General features: G+C 48.0%; 1 protein-coding gene across 1 annotated transcript in view; it reads left to right on the forward strand.

The window, feature by feature from the left end:
• PRKCH (protein kinase C eta) overlaps positions 1 to 16,316 on the forward strand; it is a 225,956-nt gene that overhangs the window by 128,937 nt on the left and 80,703 nt on the right. Inside the window, exons 8-9 of the mRNA XM_032344412.1 lie at positions 2,285 to 2,428; positions 2,615 to 2,788. Coding sequence (XP_032200303.1) covers positions 2,285 to 2,428; positions 2,615 to 2,788 — 318 coding nt within the window. The remainder of the gene's footprint in view (positions 1 to 2,284; positions 2,429 to 2,614; positions 2,789 to 16,316) is intronic.

Below are 16,316 nucleotides of genomic sequence, written 5' to 3' on the forward strand. Positions count from 1 at the left end.
TAGCAGGAAGTAGAAGGAGGATTTTTTTTTTTAATTTTTTTTAAAATTAGCTTCCTGTCAGTGTGGTGTGGTGAAGCTCTGAGTCCAGGGCCTTGGGTTACCCTCTTTGCTGGGGCCCGGGCAAGAGAGTTGACTGGCAGCTACAGGCCTCAGCTTCCTTCTCTCCAAAGGGGTTGAGCTCCATCTCTGAGATTCTCTCCAGCTCTGGAGTCTCACCCGTTCTGCAGCTTTTGTTTGTGGATTGTGCATTTATCTCTCAAGTTCAGCAACAAACAGGAGTTCCTTCCTCTCGGCTCCAGGGAGTGGGTGGAGTTGTCCGTTGCTTTGGGCATGTTTTGTCTCACAGCCTCCCCGAGTGACCTCCACTCGCTGTTGACCCTTAGAGCTTCGACCACTTCCCAGGCCTGTGTCCTCTTGCTGCCTTCCTGGCTGAGGACTATGGAGTGCTGGGAAAGAGCCGTGGCCCCTGTGGTGGTGTGTGAATGCTGTAGCTTCATATTCGGTTTAGGAAAATTCTAGACTTCCCTGTTAAATATCTTTGAGTTCTTAGGAGGGGAAGCACAATCACTGTCAAGTTCTTGGTTATTCAGAAAATGTCTGTACTCACCACCCCATTTTCCTTATTACTGGTTGATTAGGGACTTGAACGGAAATTGTATTCCTTTATTTCAGGGAAGCATCAGCAAAATGTAATGTCTACACCACGGACAGACAGGCAGGTTGCCAACACCAGGAGGGGGATTTCTAATGTGTGGGATGGTTGTTCCCAAATGGCACAGAGTAAGGATTTCAGCCTGCACCAGTGCTCCTAAAATGTCATGGGAATAAGATAGGCCGTGTGGCACAAGTTGTAGAATGGGGAATGCCACTTGTCATTTGTCACTTGAACCAAGGATCCTTAATGTTATATTTAAAAGTGGAAAAGCCAAAATTACCTGTCATTGGACAGCACAACATGAGACAGAATTCTTAAGTCTATCCAAAGAGAAGAATGGGTTAAAAATTTTTTTTGAGAAATACTGGCTTAGAGTGTTCTAGCCCAAGCAGAGGAAGTATTTAAGTGGAGGAAGTGAGACTCAGGCTAGTAAAGTTTTTTTATCTTTGAAATATTTATGATCGGAGATCTGGGGGGAGAAACTACTAAAACAATGGGATTTTTAAAGATGATCCATTTTATATCCGTAATCACGGTTTTATTGGGTTGAGTAAGTCAAAGCCTTATAGCTTCGAGCAATTGCACAGTTGTTGTTTGTTGAAAACTTTATTTAGAAGTTGTTCCAGATAAGCTGGGATTTCTCAGCCAACTAGGGCAAAGCTTCAGAGTGTTAGACTTTAGATCTGTTGTCTAGATCCAAAGACAAGGTAGCTTGTCTTGTATGTCCCAAGGTGGACCTCTGCAAGTCATCTTGCCCTTAGGGAGCTCCTTCGCTGTGGCTGGACTTGGACCAGTGAGACGGGGTTATCCATGGGGGAGGCCACCTCTATTTCCAGTTCAGTCTGGTGGGACTGGAAGGAGCTCTGGTTGTGCTGATCATCAGCCTTTCCAGAGGGCCAGTTGACTGTGTATCAGGAGTCTTGAAGATTGACATTTTTGGTTCCAAAGATTGCATTTCCAGAAAGTTATTATAAGAAAATAGAAGATGCAATTTTATTATTATTTTTTTTTGGTAATTTTATTATATTTAAAAAAATTAATCAAGTGTAGAGATAGTTACGTGTGTATGTGTAATTGCTTTTATTTTTTACTTTTGGGGGGGACTGATTAGAGGTCTTTTATTTCATCCTTCATACATTTGTTCACTATTCTAGTTTTTATATTAATTTTTATTTCTCTTATATAATTTTAAATACTGTGTAATGAACATTGCTTCATTCATTCACATCCTAGTATAGATCCTTTGAGCAAACATGAAAACCGCTCTTTGAATGACATGGACACCAGGTGGCGCTCTTGAATCTGACCATCCTGGGGAAAACCACCAAGCCACTGGAGGGACCAGACTAAGGCGTTTGTTTTATACACTGCTATCTGAGTTCAAACTGAAACTCTCGATGGCTCAGATATATTTTAAAACGATTCTTTCCCAAATACAGTAAGCACAGACCAGGAGCTGGAACTAAGGTAGTGTTGAATGGCAGAACTTGATCCCATGTCAAGCTGAATGGACATTTCCCCATCTGTTGTGTTGAGAGTTAAGGCAGCAGATAAGGTCTTCTCCACCCATAAATGCTTCGAGCCCATGCTGCGACCTCTCACTCCCTGTTTTCCTACTCTCCTTTGCAGAAGCTCGTTTCCAGGTCAACTCTAAGACGACAGGGCAGGGAAAACACCAAAGAAGGAAATGGAATCGGGGTTAATTCTTCCAGCCGACTTGGTATCGACAACTTTGAGTTCATCCGCGTGTTGGGGAAGGGGAGTTTCGGGAAGGTGAGTCTTGGCTTCTGAGACATCTGGGTTAAAGTTAGCATGCTACACGTATGTTGTTTGAGTGTGCGTGTATGTATTCGTGCTCAGACTTGCCAGCTGCCGGGCCCATTCTGCCCCATGTGTTCCCACATCCTAAGGATCTCAGGACTTCTCACACCTGTGCTCCCTTTTCCTGCTTTGCCATAGGTGATGCTTGCAAGAATAAAAGAAACAGGAGACCTCTATGCCGTGAAGGTGCTGAAGAAGGATGTGATCTTGCAGGATGACGACGTGGAATGCACAATGACGGAAAAAAGGATCCTGTCCTTGGCTCGCAATCACCCCTTCCTCACACAGCTGTTCTGCTGCTTTCAAACCGCTGTAAGTAGGACTCACGTTCACCATCTCAGTAGCCTCCTTTCTTAAAGCGATGAGACAATAAGATGTTAAAGATTTCATAAAGAAGTGCATCAGACTTTTGAGGGATGAACTCTCATTGTAGGGCTGAATGGAGGTACCAGTAACTTCTGAAGGCCCCTGGGAGAAAGTTGAAATCCATGAACTAACTGCTTACTGTCATGGTATCCTAGAGAAGGATCATCTTGAAGGTTGAAAAGGTCTTCGAACCTAAGTCTTGTGTAGCAGAGTGAAGGTTATGGAAAGCTAAGAACAGAGTAAATGTCATGTGCTGCTTATCCTGGTGACATTGACCTTGGCTCTACCCCTAAATGCTGAGCTAGTTATGACCTTGGCACAAAAGTTCAGATTAGGGTAGGTTCAGAGAGAGAAACTTAATTTGTCATGGCTCAACACATTGCCCCTTGCCTCCATCGTGGACCCTTCGTTTGATTTCTGGGAACTGATCCTGGGATCAAGTCTGTCTACTTGATCACGGTGTGCAATGAGGAATCCTTTTGGCCACAGTTTACAGAATACCCCACTGAGCCCTTTATGTGATAAAAGGAAAGGATGAGTTTAGCTCATTAGTACAACCCTTTTTCCTTGAAGTCTGGCAGTGACAATGTTAGGGTTAGGTTAGTAGTTCGGTGACATGGGGCATCTCTTCCCCATGGGGTCTCTAGTAATTTGCCACAGTCCTCAACATCACACCTTGTGTGATGGCATCCTAAGGAGGAAGCACAAGGACAGAAGCCCAAGGGCCTTGTGGGCCTCTCTCCTTTGATCAAAGAGAGAAGAAATCTTTCTAGACTTGAGTCACCCACTTACCCTTAGCTGCAAAGGATGTGGGAAGCGCAAGTATCCAGGCAAGATAAGTAGGTTTATCCTGACTGGCTCCCACCACCCTTGACTCATCTCCTGGGGCAGGGCATTCTGTTCTTTCTTTAGCATCGGGCTTAGAAGTTGGCTTCTGCCCTCAACAAAGAGGAAAGATGGCTCCCGAGAAGGTCCCCAGAGGTCTGCCGCAGATATTTCAGAACCTTCTTCCAGTCAAAAGGCATTTTGGGAAAGAGAACCTGGGACGTACTCCTTGTCTCTGCTACCGTCTGGGCCATGGAAAGTGTGGTGGGGGCAGAATAGGGACATCCCTGCTGTACCAGGGATCCTCCAGTGGCTTTCTAGGGAAGGCGACAGCTGAGCTCGGACCAGAAGGGCAAATTAGAATGATGAGACAGAGAGAATGGAGGTGAACACGCCGTCTAGGGAGCGGTACCTGCACAGGTGTACTGGTTAGTGAGAGCGAGAGGTGTGAACACTGCTTAGTGCACTTCAAGTGTGGGGCCTTTGGCGGGAACATGGAGAGAACGGCTGGAGAGGTGACCTGGGCCCGGCTGGGAAGGGCCTCGTAAGCTCTGTTAAGAACCTTAGAGTTTAAACCTAAGAGCAAAAGGAAGAGATTTAAGCAGAAAAATGACATATCAGATTGTATTTTTTAACTATTAAAAAAGCTAACTTTCTTTGTAAAATGCAATTAAAACTAGAAATAGCCAAAAAAAAGAAAAGAAAAGAAAAGAAAAAGCTGACTTTCTGCAGTGGGTAATAGGAGCACGCTCCAAATACCCATATCCTTTCTCTGAAAGAAACAATTTTTACTAATTGCCCGTGTTGCCTTTCAAAGAGCTTTTTGCACATGAAAGCATACACCCACAACACATTTATGCATTTTTTTAAAATTTAAACACAAATGGTAGCATACTTTGTCTTTTAATGTAATATATCTTAGTCTTTTAATGTAACAATAGATCTTGGAGATTGTGTCATATTTGTACATATCTAGCTGCCACATTTTTAAATTTTTAAATTTAAATTTTTAAATGTTTAAAAAGACCCTGACACAATTTATTTAACTTGTTTCCTATAGGTTGTACCTAGTCTTTTCTTCCAATCAATGTTGCATTGAGTACCCTTGTATTTTTGTCTTTACATACTGTTCTATTAGACAGTAGACAAGACACAGAACTGGAAGTGGTATCACTTGGCCAGTGGTGTGTACATTGAAAATTGGGACTGAGTCCCATCAGCCTCCTTCTCCATAGCAGTGAAAGATGGCTCACATTTTGTCACCTATATACCAGGCACTGTTCTAAGTGTCTGTGAGCATTGTCTCATTAAATCCTTTGAGTGGCCCTGTGAAGTAAGGTTAGCACCGCTCTCATTTTCCGGAAAAGGAGACTGAGGCCTAAAGATGTTTAACTTCTAAGAGACAGAGGTTTGGGCCCCAGGTGGTCTGCCTGCAAAGCCCAGACTCTTCTCTCCCAGCTGTGGGAGGCCTCTTGAAGAAACAAACGGTTTCTTCACCGTTCTCCTTGGCATTCCTCTGAGCGAGGCTGAGCGTTCACAGATATTTGAGCGTCACCTGTGTTCAACTCTGTGCTGTTAAGGACCACGTGTGGCCTGGAGAAGGGGTGGGCTGGGGAAGGCTGGGCGCTGGGAGAGGTGAGGGTGTACTGGAGGCACCCACTCCCGTGCCGTCAGAGCATATTAGAAGGAGCTGGGGCATCAGCCAACAGCTACACAGGTGCCAGCTGCCCCTGGACTGCTTCCTTCTTCCCCTGTACTCTGGACTCCAGGGAGCCATACCCTCCTCACCTCCTGGTTTGTGGTTCATTCCAAAGGCCCTGGAGCCCACACAGCCGGCCCCTGCTGCCTTGTCTGATTCTGGGCTGCCCACCTCTGAGGTCCAGGGCTTCTCTGGAGCTTTCCTTGTGCTCCTCCTCCTACTTCCTAGAGAATCCTCGAAATTTGATTTCCTGTGCTCTGTGCTTTGCCTACAAAAAGCCCTTCCCTGTCCTCATCTCTCTCATATCCAGCTGTTACCTCAGAAGAGAATAGAGTGAGAGCTCAGGATTGAAAACACTCTTGTCAGGAAGGATGGTACCATTCGTTGATTACCAGTTGTCTGCCGACATTTTCCAGCTTGAACCTCCAGCTCATACCATGAATCAGACACGGTTACCCTCAAATCATCTGTCCAGGGTCTGAGCCAAAGAGTAGATAGTTTTCTATGACATTAAGTTAGGTGATTTTTACTGGCCTTTGAATCAGACAGTTGATAGGCCATTAGTGAATTTAGTCTGGTCGTGCAGTGGCTGTTGTTTCAAGATATCTAACAAATAAATAAGGAAGTGTCTCATGCAACTCCATATTGCGAAAGGAAATCCCCGTGCTTCCATGAAACGGACTGAGGTCTCAACACAGATTGTGTTATGGCAGAGTAGAACAAGAATAAACCTGGAACATATTGAGAGCCCAATGAAAATTGCATAAACAGTGCAGAATTTTCTAGAAAAGTATAAATTATACAATATAACAAATTATTGGTGGCCCACGGAATTTCCTCAGTGTTCAGCGGGCCTTAAGCACTGGAGGGGTCTTTTCCCTAGCGGTAGTTTCATGTGTGACCACAAGGTGGCGGTCGTTACTGCAAGGTGATTTTATTTCTCCACCAGCGCTAGGAACTGACGTTGGGAGTTACAGCTTCTGTTTTGCAGTAGATGTCTCCAAAGCAAAGTCTTTAGTCTAGATGATAAAGTAGAGGGGAATCAACCTAAAGAATCAAGTGACTTTTTCTCCTGCTGGGCTAGAGAGACACAATTTTCATTTTGCTGTAGTTCATAACTTCCCTCCCCCTTGCAAGGTATCAGGCTCCATAATATACAGGCATTCATTTGCTGTGCATCTGTCCATCTGTCAGAAATCCCCAGGGACAATCCCCATTTGCTGTTGCAAAGCTAACTAGACGGAACAGAAAATGCCAACTACTGCAAGGAAGCCCAGGCAGATCCATTACTTTATAACCACTCAGTTTGGCAGGCTGTGGCCTCTAAAATGAGACGCTAATCCGTGAGTTATGCTGAACTGTTAAGCTCAGCATTTAGAAGCCAGCGGAGGTGAGGTATTAGGGTCACACCCAGCTATCTGCAAAGTATCATCTCATTATAAAAACCCTTGGAGAACTGTTATTCCTCTAACGTCCTGCCCCTGGAATGAGTGTCTCTGGGGCCCAGAGACCGGGAATGGGTAACTTGCAGAGGGTCACTTGGACTGTGAGTAGGGGGGACAAGGTTCATCTCCAGGGCAGGCTGACCCTGGAGCCGGCTCTGTGCCCTGACCCATCAGTGCATATTGTTCCTGATTCGTCCTCTGTGTCAGCACCTCCTCTCTGCCTCGTCTCCCCTCCATCCTGCTGCTGTGGAAGCAACATTGCCCTTGGACATGGAAGACCCGAGTTCTTCCAGCTTTATTTTTCTTGGAGTAGCCCGAGCCTACCTTAAAATTCTTTTGAGCTTTAAAGTTCTCAGAGTTTAAATGAAAGCAGGATCGTAGTGAGGACCAAAGAAGAGAATGCAGAAATGCTCTGTACAGGGGCAGCACTATTCAGAAGTAAGACTCACTGCTGTGATGACTGCCTCCTTCTTTACACCAAAGAAAAACGTCCTGGGGCTTCCCAGGGCCAGCACAAACCCCATGGGGGGGGGGTATAGTAAATATCCCCAAAGTTGAAATCTTAGAGGCACTCCTGTGCTTGGCAAAAACAAAAAAATAAATTTCAAATTAGTACATAATTTATCAAGCTTGCTTCTTAGGATTATGAGCTCATAAATTACTGCCTCCAATTCTTTCATGATAGTGCATGTTACTTGCAAATATGTAATTAAATTACCAACCTCATACATTTGTGATAGCATTATAAATCTTTACAGTTTGTGAATAGTTGGATAATCTGGATCAAGACATAAAAATGTTCATACTCTGAGATCTGTTGATTTTATTTCTGAAACTAGCCAAAAGAATAAAATGTTACATGTTATATGTATGTGTATGTATATACATAAAGATGTTTAATTTTCGGTGCACTGTTTATAATGGGAAAATGTTGGGAACAACCTCAGCAGTAGGAACTGACTTAAATAATATATTATTGGGTGGAGATTTTCAGCCAGTAAAGCAATAATGAATGCTACGCGCCGAAATGATATAGTGTTGGACACTGTCATAAGCAACCAACATGTATTATTTGCTGGTTCCACTTCTTACAACAGCCTTATAGGACAGGTGCAATTATGATCTTCATTTTGCCAATGATAAAGTACAGAGGAGTTAAGTCACTTGCTTAAAATCTGATACAGTAAATGGTGGAACCAGGAAGTTTAGAGCCCAGGAAATAAGACAGAATTATGAGGGTTAGTGGCATGTATCCTTGTCAGGTTCTGTCCAAGATGGTGCACTGACAAACCTAGCTCCTCCAAGAAAAGCCTGGAAGGAAATTATGCCAACTAAACTGCCAGGGATGGCTCAAAGGCAGTGACACGAAGGATGTTTTCTCTTTGTTCTATTTGCTGATTTTGGTCTTGAGACTCTATTTCTTTACCAGAGGGGCTGGGGAGGAGTGAGCCATTGCTAAGCCAGGGTGGAGGAAGGGAGGGTCCCTGTTCGGGTGCAGGCCTAGTGAACCCTGCCTTCCCTGCTCTTCTAGGTGAAATTCACTTCACAGCCTTTTCATCTTCATCAGTGACTCGGGAGTCAGCCTCTGAGCCTGCTGGCATTTGCAGCCTGGAATCCAGGCCTCCCTCACCCCCACCCCCAGCTCCCAGCTTCCAGCCCCCCCGGGGGCTGTCCTCTGGCTCTCCTCGTGGAGCCTCAGCTGAGTTTGGAGGGACGGAAGAACAAAGACGGGGCAGTAGCAGGAGGGGGAGTGGCAAAGTAAATACTGGCCAGACGCCTCCGTCTTTGTTCAGAGACCCAGTTTATTGAAGCAAAAATTTCCATTTTAAGACACTCCGTGCCTGGTGCCCAAGGGCTGCCGGTCATCTGCAGGACCCAGGCCCAGGTCAGAGAGACAAGCCGTGCAGAGCCTCCCTTGTTGGGAATGCTCCCTCGGGGTTGTATTTGAAATCTCCTGCATTCAGGTGGACCACAAACACACACTCCCTTCCTTGACAGGGACAGAAGCCCAGTGCTCTATCCTCTACCTGTCCGGCTTTCCTCAGGATGTCTGTGTGGCTGCTGGGGGTGGTCACTGGTCCTCAGAGCATCAGCCTACAAGGCTTGTCCACGAAGCAGTGCACCCCGAGTTCTGGCAGGGACACAGCCTTCCAGAGGAAGCCACTCCTCCAATGTTGGTCAACAAAGCAGAAGACCTACTTCCCAGGGTGAAGGTGTCCAGTAATCGGTGTGCTAAACGCCGTCCACTTACACGACCGCTACACGGCGATTTCAGTATATTGAAGTCGTACAGTACGTGCTGGAAATCACCTGGCAACGTGAGAATGTGGGGATATTACTCTCTCCGTGTTTCCTCCCTTGTTGTTAAAAGAAATATTTGCAAAGGAGTGTGTGCGCGCCTGCGAGTGTGTCTGAGACAGACAGATGAGATAGCGAGTCCTGTGGCTCTGGAATGAATCTTTCAGAATTTTATCAGGCAGGCGACTCCACTGCCGCCTCCAGTGTCAGAACTCTGAGTTCTACTTCTGGCTTAATTCATAGCCCCCTTGTTTTTAGGAAGGTCTTGCATTTGATTTTTTTTTTTTTTTTTTTTAACCCATATAAGCTTCTCCGCCTGAATCTTTGTTTTCCTCTCACAGCCCTAGGGGTTCAGAGAGTGACCCTGCAGTTAGCTTCACACAGGTGGTGGGTAGCCTCCCCCGCTGCCCCCTAGCCCCCTGCTGCCCACTAGTCCCCCAGCCCCCTGCCAGCCTTGCATAGCTCCCCTTAGCCCTGTGCCCCAGCCCCCTGCAGCGCCCTGCAATCTCCAGCTCTCTGCAGCCCTGCACAGCTCCCCCATAGCTCTGTGCAACCCCCCCACAGCCCCCCGCCAGTCCTGCCTAGCCCTGACCTGTTCCATGTCCCTCCAGCTCTCTTTGCCTTTCCTGAGTGTTGAGTGGGTACTTGGCCGCCGTCGCCAGCCTGTTTGTCTACCGAGCTGCTGCCAGAGACCAGCTTAGAGGATGAGAAGGCACACTGGGCCCTGGAGGGGCGTGACCCGTGGTGCTCTGAGTTACCGTGACATTCCTGACTAGGGGAGAGACCCCGTGACGGTGGTTAAGTGAGGAGAGGGCAAAGTGTATCCAAAAAAGCTAGAAAGGACAAGGGTCTGAAGAGGCTCTGTTCTTGCCTTTGGAAGCTGGTAGATTCTTAGAGCCTGAGGGGTATCTGCTTGGAAGAAGCGATGGGTGAAGAGGAACGGCACCCACTCTTCGTTGAGACCTTAGTATGTGTTGTAGGTGCTTCTCCGCGTTATCGGTGCCTATGCAGCTGTGCATGCTGGCATTTCGGGAACATCTGTGCAATGACCAATCAGGGTGGTACAGAATACTGTTGTCTTCATTTAGAGATCTGGACACTGAGAGGTCACGAGAGGTTAGATATCTTGTCCCAGATCACACAGCAAGCAAGAGTCAGACCACGGATTCTTAAGCAGGTCATCAGCTTCATAATCTTTGCCATTACTAAAATACCTCCCGTAGAAATGTCTTCTCCCTGAACATGTGCTGAGAGTAGTGTCATTAAGCAGGAATAAAGGCGGCTTTTCACCACGTCCAGTTTTGCAGCCTTTTGTGAAACACCTAAGGATATTTCCCTCTTACTGTTTAGAACTAGGTTTCCTCCTTTCCCTGAGCGATGCCTGCCACAAATACTATTCGGTCTGCTTATGGGTCATTGGTTATGGTTTGCCTATGGCTCGATCGAAATAGAAAATGAGCCAGAACATGGTGTTTCCCATTTGGGCATGTTCCCAACTTATTAGCAGTGTTCCGTCTGGGGACAGAATGCACACAGACCATCTCCAGGCTCTGGATTTCCAGGGGAGGAGAGCAGTCATGGGGGACCTTTGCTTCTGTCCCCTTGGGGGACAGAACTTTCTGTGGCTACCCAGGGTCACGTAAATGAACAGGAATAGGAGAAGGCAGAGTTCGTGCTGTCCGTTTGGCTTTCCCTGTTTGGGCAGGACGGCCTGGAGGTGTGGTGTGACTGAGGGGTTTGAAAGAGTTGCCATGCTTTTCAATTTGGGCTTGTTCAGTTGTCAGTGGCCTTGTCACTGGCCATTGTCCACATTGATGATCTGGGGATCGTGGAGACCTGCCGCCGCCGTGTTTGGTAAGGTGGTGCCTGGATCGTGTGTCATTTCTCTGGATGTATCCAAGACTTGCCCCAGTCAGAACTGGCCCAGTGCTTCCCGAGGACTGTCGAAGCTTTGTGGTGGTAAGTGCTTTTTTCCGGTTTTCCCTGACTGACGAGACCGGGAGCCTGCCTGACTATATGACACCTCGGCCTCAACAGGGCCCTGTGTGGAGCACGAGGCTTGCAGGGCTGGAGTTGGCTCCAGGGAGGAGAAGGCGATGGGCCTTTCACCAAATAGTTCAGTGAACAGTCTGTCCGTTCACGATCTCTCTGAGTGCTAGCAAGAGAAGCAGGCCCTTTAATCCTGTCTGGCTGGGAAGAGAGGATTAACACACATGGAATAGAAGGATACAGTAGAGTGTGTGGAGTCAAGACCATCATTAGACGACAGAAGGAAAGGCAGTTGAAAATGGGCACTGAGCTCAGGGGGAAATCTGACCTGTGTGCCAGTCTCTCCTCACGCACGTAACCAGAATGCCTGCAAGGCTAACCAGCCAGCATCTGAGCTTTAACCAACACCACGCGGCAGCCGGCAGGTGTTTCCCTGGGCAGGTGGGTTGCCTCCTGCCAGGACTGACAGGGACATTCAGGGCCTCCAGCTACACCTGTGAGTGGCTGGAGGGGGTTCACCCCACCCTGAGGACAGAATTGTGCAGTGTTAAAACCTGACTGTTCTGGGTGGGAACCACAGATGGTAATATATTCTAGGTTTGAAACCCTTGCGTGCTCTGTCAGTACTTCCTTGGTGAGAGCCCAGCTGTGGCCATCTTTTCTCAGCCCAGGAACTATGTCCCCAGGGCCTCTTGCGACCCATCAACCTTACCTGTCGCTGTGATCTCAGTCCACCTGGCCATCTATGGAGTTGCCACTGGCAGGCGAGGTAAGGTGGTATTTATTCATTTAGCACATGGCACCAAGTGCTTTCTAGGTTTGAGGCTCTTCTAGAAGCCCCAGGGGGAGCAACAGGGAACCAGACCAGGCAGAGACACCCTTGTGGAGCTGCTGTTCTCCCATAGAGTCTGTGGGCCTGAACCAGCCCTGTACAAGGCTCCATCAGCTGGCATCTCCCCTTGGTGGGTTGGTTCCAGACAGTTCTGGGATTTGCATGGGATGGCTCCGAGCAGCCACGTGCTTCGAAGAGAGTCTAGGAGCCTTGTCTTTTGTGAGTCTAGCTGGCCTGCCACTCACTTCATTAGTCTCAGGCATACGACAGAGGGATTCAGCAAGTCCATACAGTACGCTCTGCCCACTGCAAAGGTAGGGGCCGCATGTGTGACGCAGCAGGATTACAGGAGAGGAAGTGTGGGGAGTGGAGACACAAAGGTGGGAACGAAAATCGGCACAGCCACCGTGAAAACAGTATGGAAGATTCCCAAAACATTCCAAGCAGAAATCCCGTGTGATCCACCAGGTGCACTGTTGGGCATTTACCCAAAGAAATGAAAACACAGATTCAGAAAAATACCCAAGCCCCCATGTTGATTACAGCATGACTTACGACAGCCCAATCGATGGATCTCAATCGGGGCTCTTGTCTGCAAGCTACATTTGCATTTGAAGCACACTCCTGTTTTTACATGGGCATCCTGAATTGAGGACCTGGTGACCTGGTGATGATGAGGGGTGTCAGCACTGCCGCTGGTTGGCCTTGGGTCCTGTGCTCTCACAGGCTTGGGGGCCCAAGGATGGAGGCACCCTGGGGGGGGGGGGGCACCACCCAGCCTGCTTCCTTGCTCTCCACTGCCATGGTCCTATCATTCTCATCCCTCTGAGGGGGAAGAGGGACTGGACTGGGACTCAAGGAGGGACTGGTCTCTTCACAGATAGTCTCAGTGTGAGGCTGCTGAGACACCAGCTCCCCCACTTAACCCCGTGCCATCAAGACTGACTCTGCTCTGGGGCAGGGTTCCTCTTCCTGCCTTTTGCTGTCAGCTGATACCTTGGCCGGGTCTCACCAGCAGACCCTCCCCTCCCTGCTGGAGGGCTTTGGCATCCCCTTGTCTTCCCTTCGGGCCACCCAGGGAGTTCCTGTTTCCTTTCTGTGCAAGGCATCCAGCTTGTACTTCATTTGTACTGTGAAAGAGCCTGCTCTGTCTCCAGCTCACTCCTGCCCACGCCTTTAGGATGGCCGGTAATGATTTATTGCTTAGCTGTTATGAAGGGAGCCTTGGAACTTTTCCCGGAATCTCTTAATTCCACTCTCATGGTGTATGAGATTTTAAACCTTAAAGTGATGTAATATATAATTCCCAACCAAAACAAAGGAGGAAAGTTGTTCCGGCAAAATTCCTCCCCTCTTCCAGATAAGTATTGTTCCCTTCCTGGGCCATGGACTATGGGAACCTCCCTCATCTGCTTCCTTATGCTTTCTGTCACCTCCTCACTCTCAGGGAACCCAGAACTGTGATCAGCTTGTGAGGTGGGGACTAGCCCGTGTCCACAGCAAGCCCAGACCGTCTAAATCAGGGTCTGTCGACCAGTGAGTGGGTGAAAAGCAGATCATGGTATGTTAGATATAACCAGCAAGGTCAGGGCAGATTGGACAGCGTTGACCTAGAGATGAGTCAAAGTTTCTCTTCTGGAAGCCTGTGGAGCTCAGGGACTGCTCCTTAACTCGATCTGTCCCTTTGTACTTGGGCTTCAGAACAGATCTGAAAGCAGAAGTTCCTTTCACCTGTTTCAGAACTTTATCCCCACTACTTTGGTTTTTAACAACAGGTCAGATAGTTTGAACAAGAGAATGCCTGGTGAATTTTCAACCTCTCCAGTAAAAAAAAAAGTCACTTATTTGCATCATGTAATATCATATACCCACTCTTACCACTTGGGGCAGGATAATCCTTTTTAAGTGGGGCGGGGGGGCTGTTCTATGCACTGTCAGCTCAGGGGCACCCCTGGCCTCCACACACGGCCTGTGGGGTAGCGCCTCTTTCCTCATAACAACCAGAAATGTCTCCAGACATTACCAAATGTCCCCCAGGCAGAGGAGGATCTGTTTGGTTGAAAACCACTGCGTGGTATGAATGGCAGGTGGTCTGTCCTAGATCTAAGATGTTAAGTGGACTAGACGATCACTTGACTTTTTACAGGTGGCCAAAGCCAAGTGTGTCCAGTCTTGCTTAGAAAATTATAAGCATTACTCTGTGTGTGTGTGTGTGTGTGTGTGTGTATAAAGATGTATATGAGTTTGTAGACTAGCAAAGTTCCTGTTCGGGAGCTTGTACCTGTTCTCAGTGGCTGCCTGGGTGACATTGCTCAGGGTTGGCCCCAGGCTGGGAGGAGGCCAGGGAAGCACAGGGCGTCTGTTGGGCGTGAGCCAGGGCTGGCACTGGGCCAGCAGCTCTGAACAGCAAATCCTCCTGAGATAAGACAGAGGTATCAGAGCCTGGGGGGCTGGGGAGCCAAAGATTAGCTCAGCTTGCCTGTGTCTATAAGGGGTCATGTTTAAGAGCCTGGGATTGAAAGAGCGCAGCTTCTCTTGTTTCCACATTCAATGACTGTGCCTCTGTTCTGCCATCAAGGTGTGGAATCAGTCACTTTTTATGAAAATCGCCTCCACCCAGAACCGAGAGGGGTGCCAGCCTCTGTGAGTCAGATTCCCATCCCCTGTGTGATGCACGTGACTGGATTCTACAAACAGAGCTAATCAAAACTGTAAGAAACATTTCTCAACCAGCCTAGAAAAATGTGCTGGTAGCAATACAAGTATGCTTTGGGGGAAGCACACTTGCCGTTCTCTTTAGTTTGTTTTCCATACATGGGTACGCTATTTCCACTTCAAGTCACAAGAGACCTTAGGTGCTGTCATCTGGGCTGAGTACTCTCTAAATATGGCAGGTAGACCCCGGCCACTAGACACATTGGCTGTTCCTCTGTCGAATGCTAAAATTAAATCTAGCGTGCATGTTTCATTCAGTTCAATAAAAGCTTCCTTAACGCACACCTTGTTCCGGGGACCTAAGACCCATGGAAAAACAAAGTGTGGACCTACCCTCTGGTTGCTTGCAATCAGGGATCATCTTCAATACACATACCATACCCATAACCACGTGATAGAAGAAGCTCATCTGTTGGCCCTTGCAGAGGCTGAAAGGGCTCTGAGACAGGAGGGGCTGCCTGAGCGGTGTTTGGAGGATGAGTATGAGCTCTACTCTCCTGGGGGCGGGGGCGGCAAGAGGAGGAAAGGCAATGGGCCTCCCAGACAGAGGTACAAGCAGTGCAAAGGCACAGAGGCTTCGAATGTGTGACGCAGCAGGATTACAGGAGAGGAAGTGTGGGGAGTGGAGACACAAAGTCCTAATGGGTCGGACATCCTTTGCTTCGGAGCTTCGCCTCAGTCATGGAGGTGAAGGCAGCTGGCGAGGGTTTTAAGCCAGAGAGCAAATAAGCTGTACATTTTAGGAGGCCCTCTCTGGTGGCCATCACAGAAGGAGGAAAGCAGGGGATCACCAACCTGGTTGGGACTTTGAAACTCTGGCCTGTCAGACATGCCTGCTCGGAGGCAGTGGTCACGGGAGTGCAGTCAAGGAAACACTAAGGAGGGGGAATGCATTAAGACTCGTTAGGGTAGGAGAGTGGTAGGAAGGGACCCTGGGGGAACCGAAGATGATGAATTCACTTAGCAGGAAACCCGGTGGGAAGATGTTTGTTGCTCATAATCATGGTTCAGACGGGAGATAGTTGAAAGTGTAATTTAAAATATTTCATTAGGTGTTTGTAGATGGAGAGGAGAGGACAGCTGAGAAAGGAAATCTAGTGGGAAAGGAGGACAGAAAGTCAGAAGAATCAGAAGGAAGTGGTTTTATGGGCAGAGGAACCAAGTGCCCTGTTCACCCGTTGGGTCTGGGACGAGCTTGTTGGTGCCGCTGTCTCTGTCTCTGTCTCTGCTCTGGTCCTCGGGGTTTAAAGGGCCCATTGGAACTCCATCTCGCCAGTGCCAGCGGAAGCTTCTCTACAGGGTTAACACAATATCCTCTTCCCTGGCTAAGCCTTTTAATCTATTTGTAATTGCTTTGCCCTCATCTTATCAGACTGTGTCTCTTTTACTTTGGTCAGCCTGCCTGTGGGTGAGTTTTGCATCCTTCTTCCTCCGGGGATGGTGGAGATCAGTATTTGGCCCACAGTGCCGAAAGGTTGGAAACGGACCGGGGTCCATTTCCGAGGGAGGGTGTCATTGGCTTGAACACATCTCATTCTCAAGCTAAAGGGCCGGAGGAGAACATATTGTCGCTGTGCTGGCAGATCCAAACTCAAAATAGCCTGGGGAATGAAGTCCCCAAATGGAAATTCAGCAGGTGCTTCAACACCACAGAGCAGAGGAAGGAACAGA

The sequence above is a fragment of the Mustela erminea genome, chromosome 5 (genome assembly GCF_009829155.1).
Source record: "Mustela erminea isolate mMusErm1 chromosome 5, mMusErm1.Pri, whole genome shotgun sequence".
NCBI classification, from domain to species: domain Eukaryota; kingdom Metazoa; phylum Chordata; class Mammalia; order Carnivora; family Mustelidae; genus Mustela; species Mustela erminea.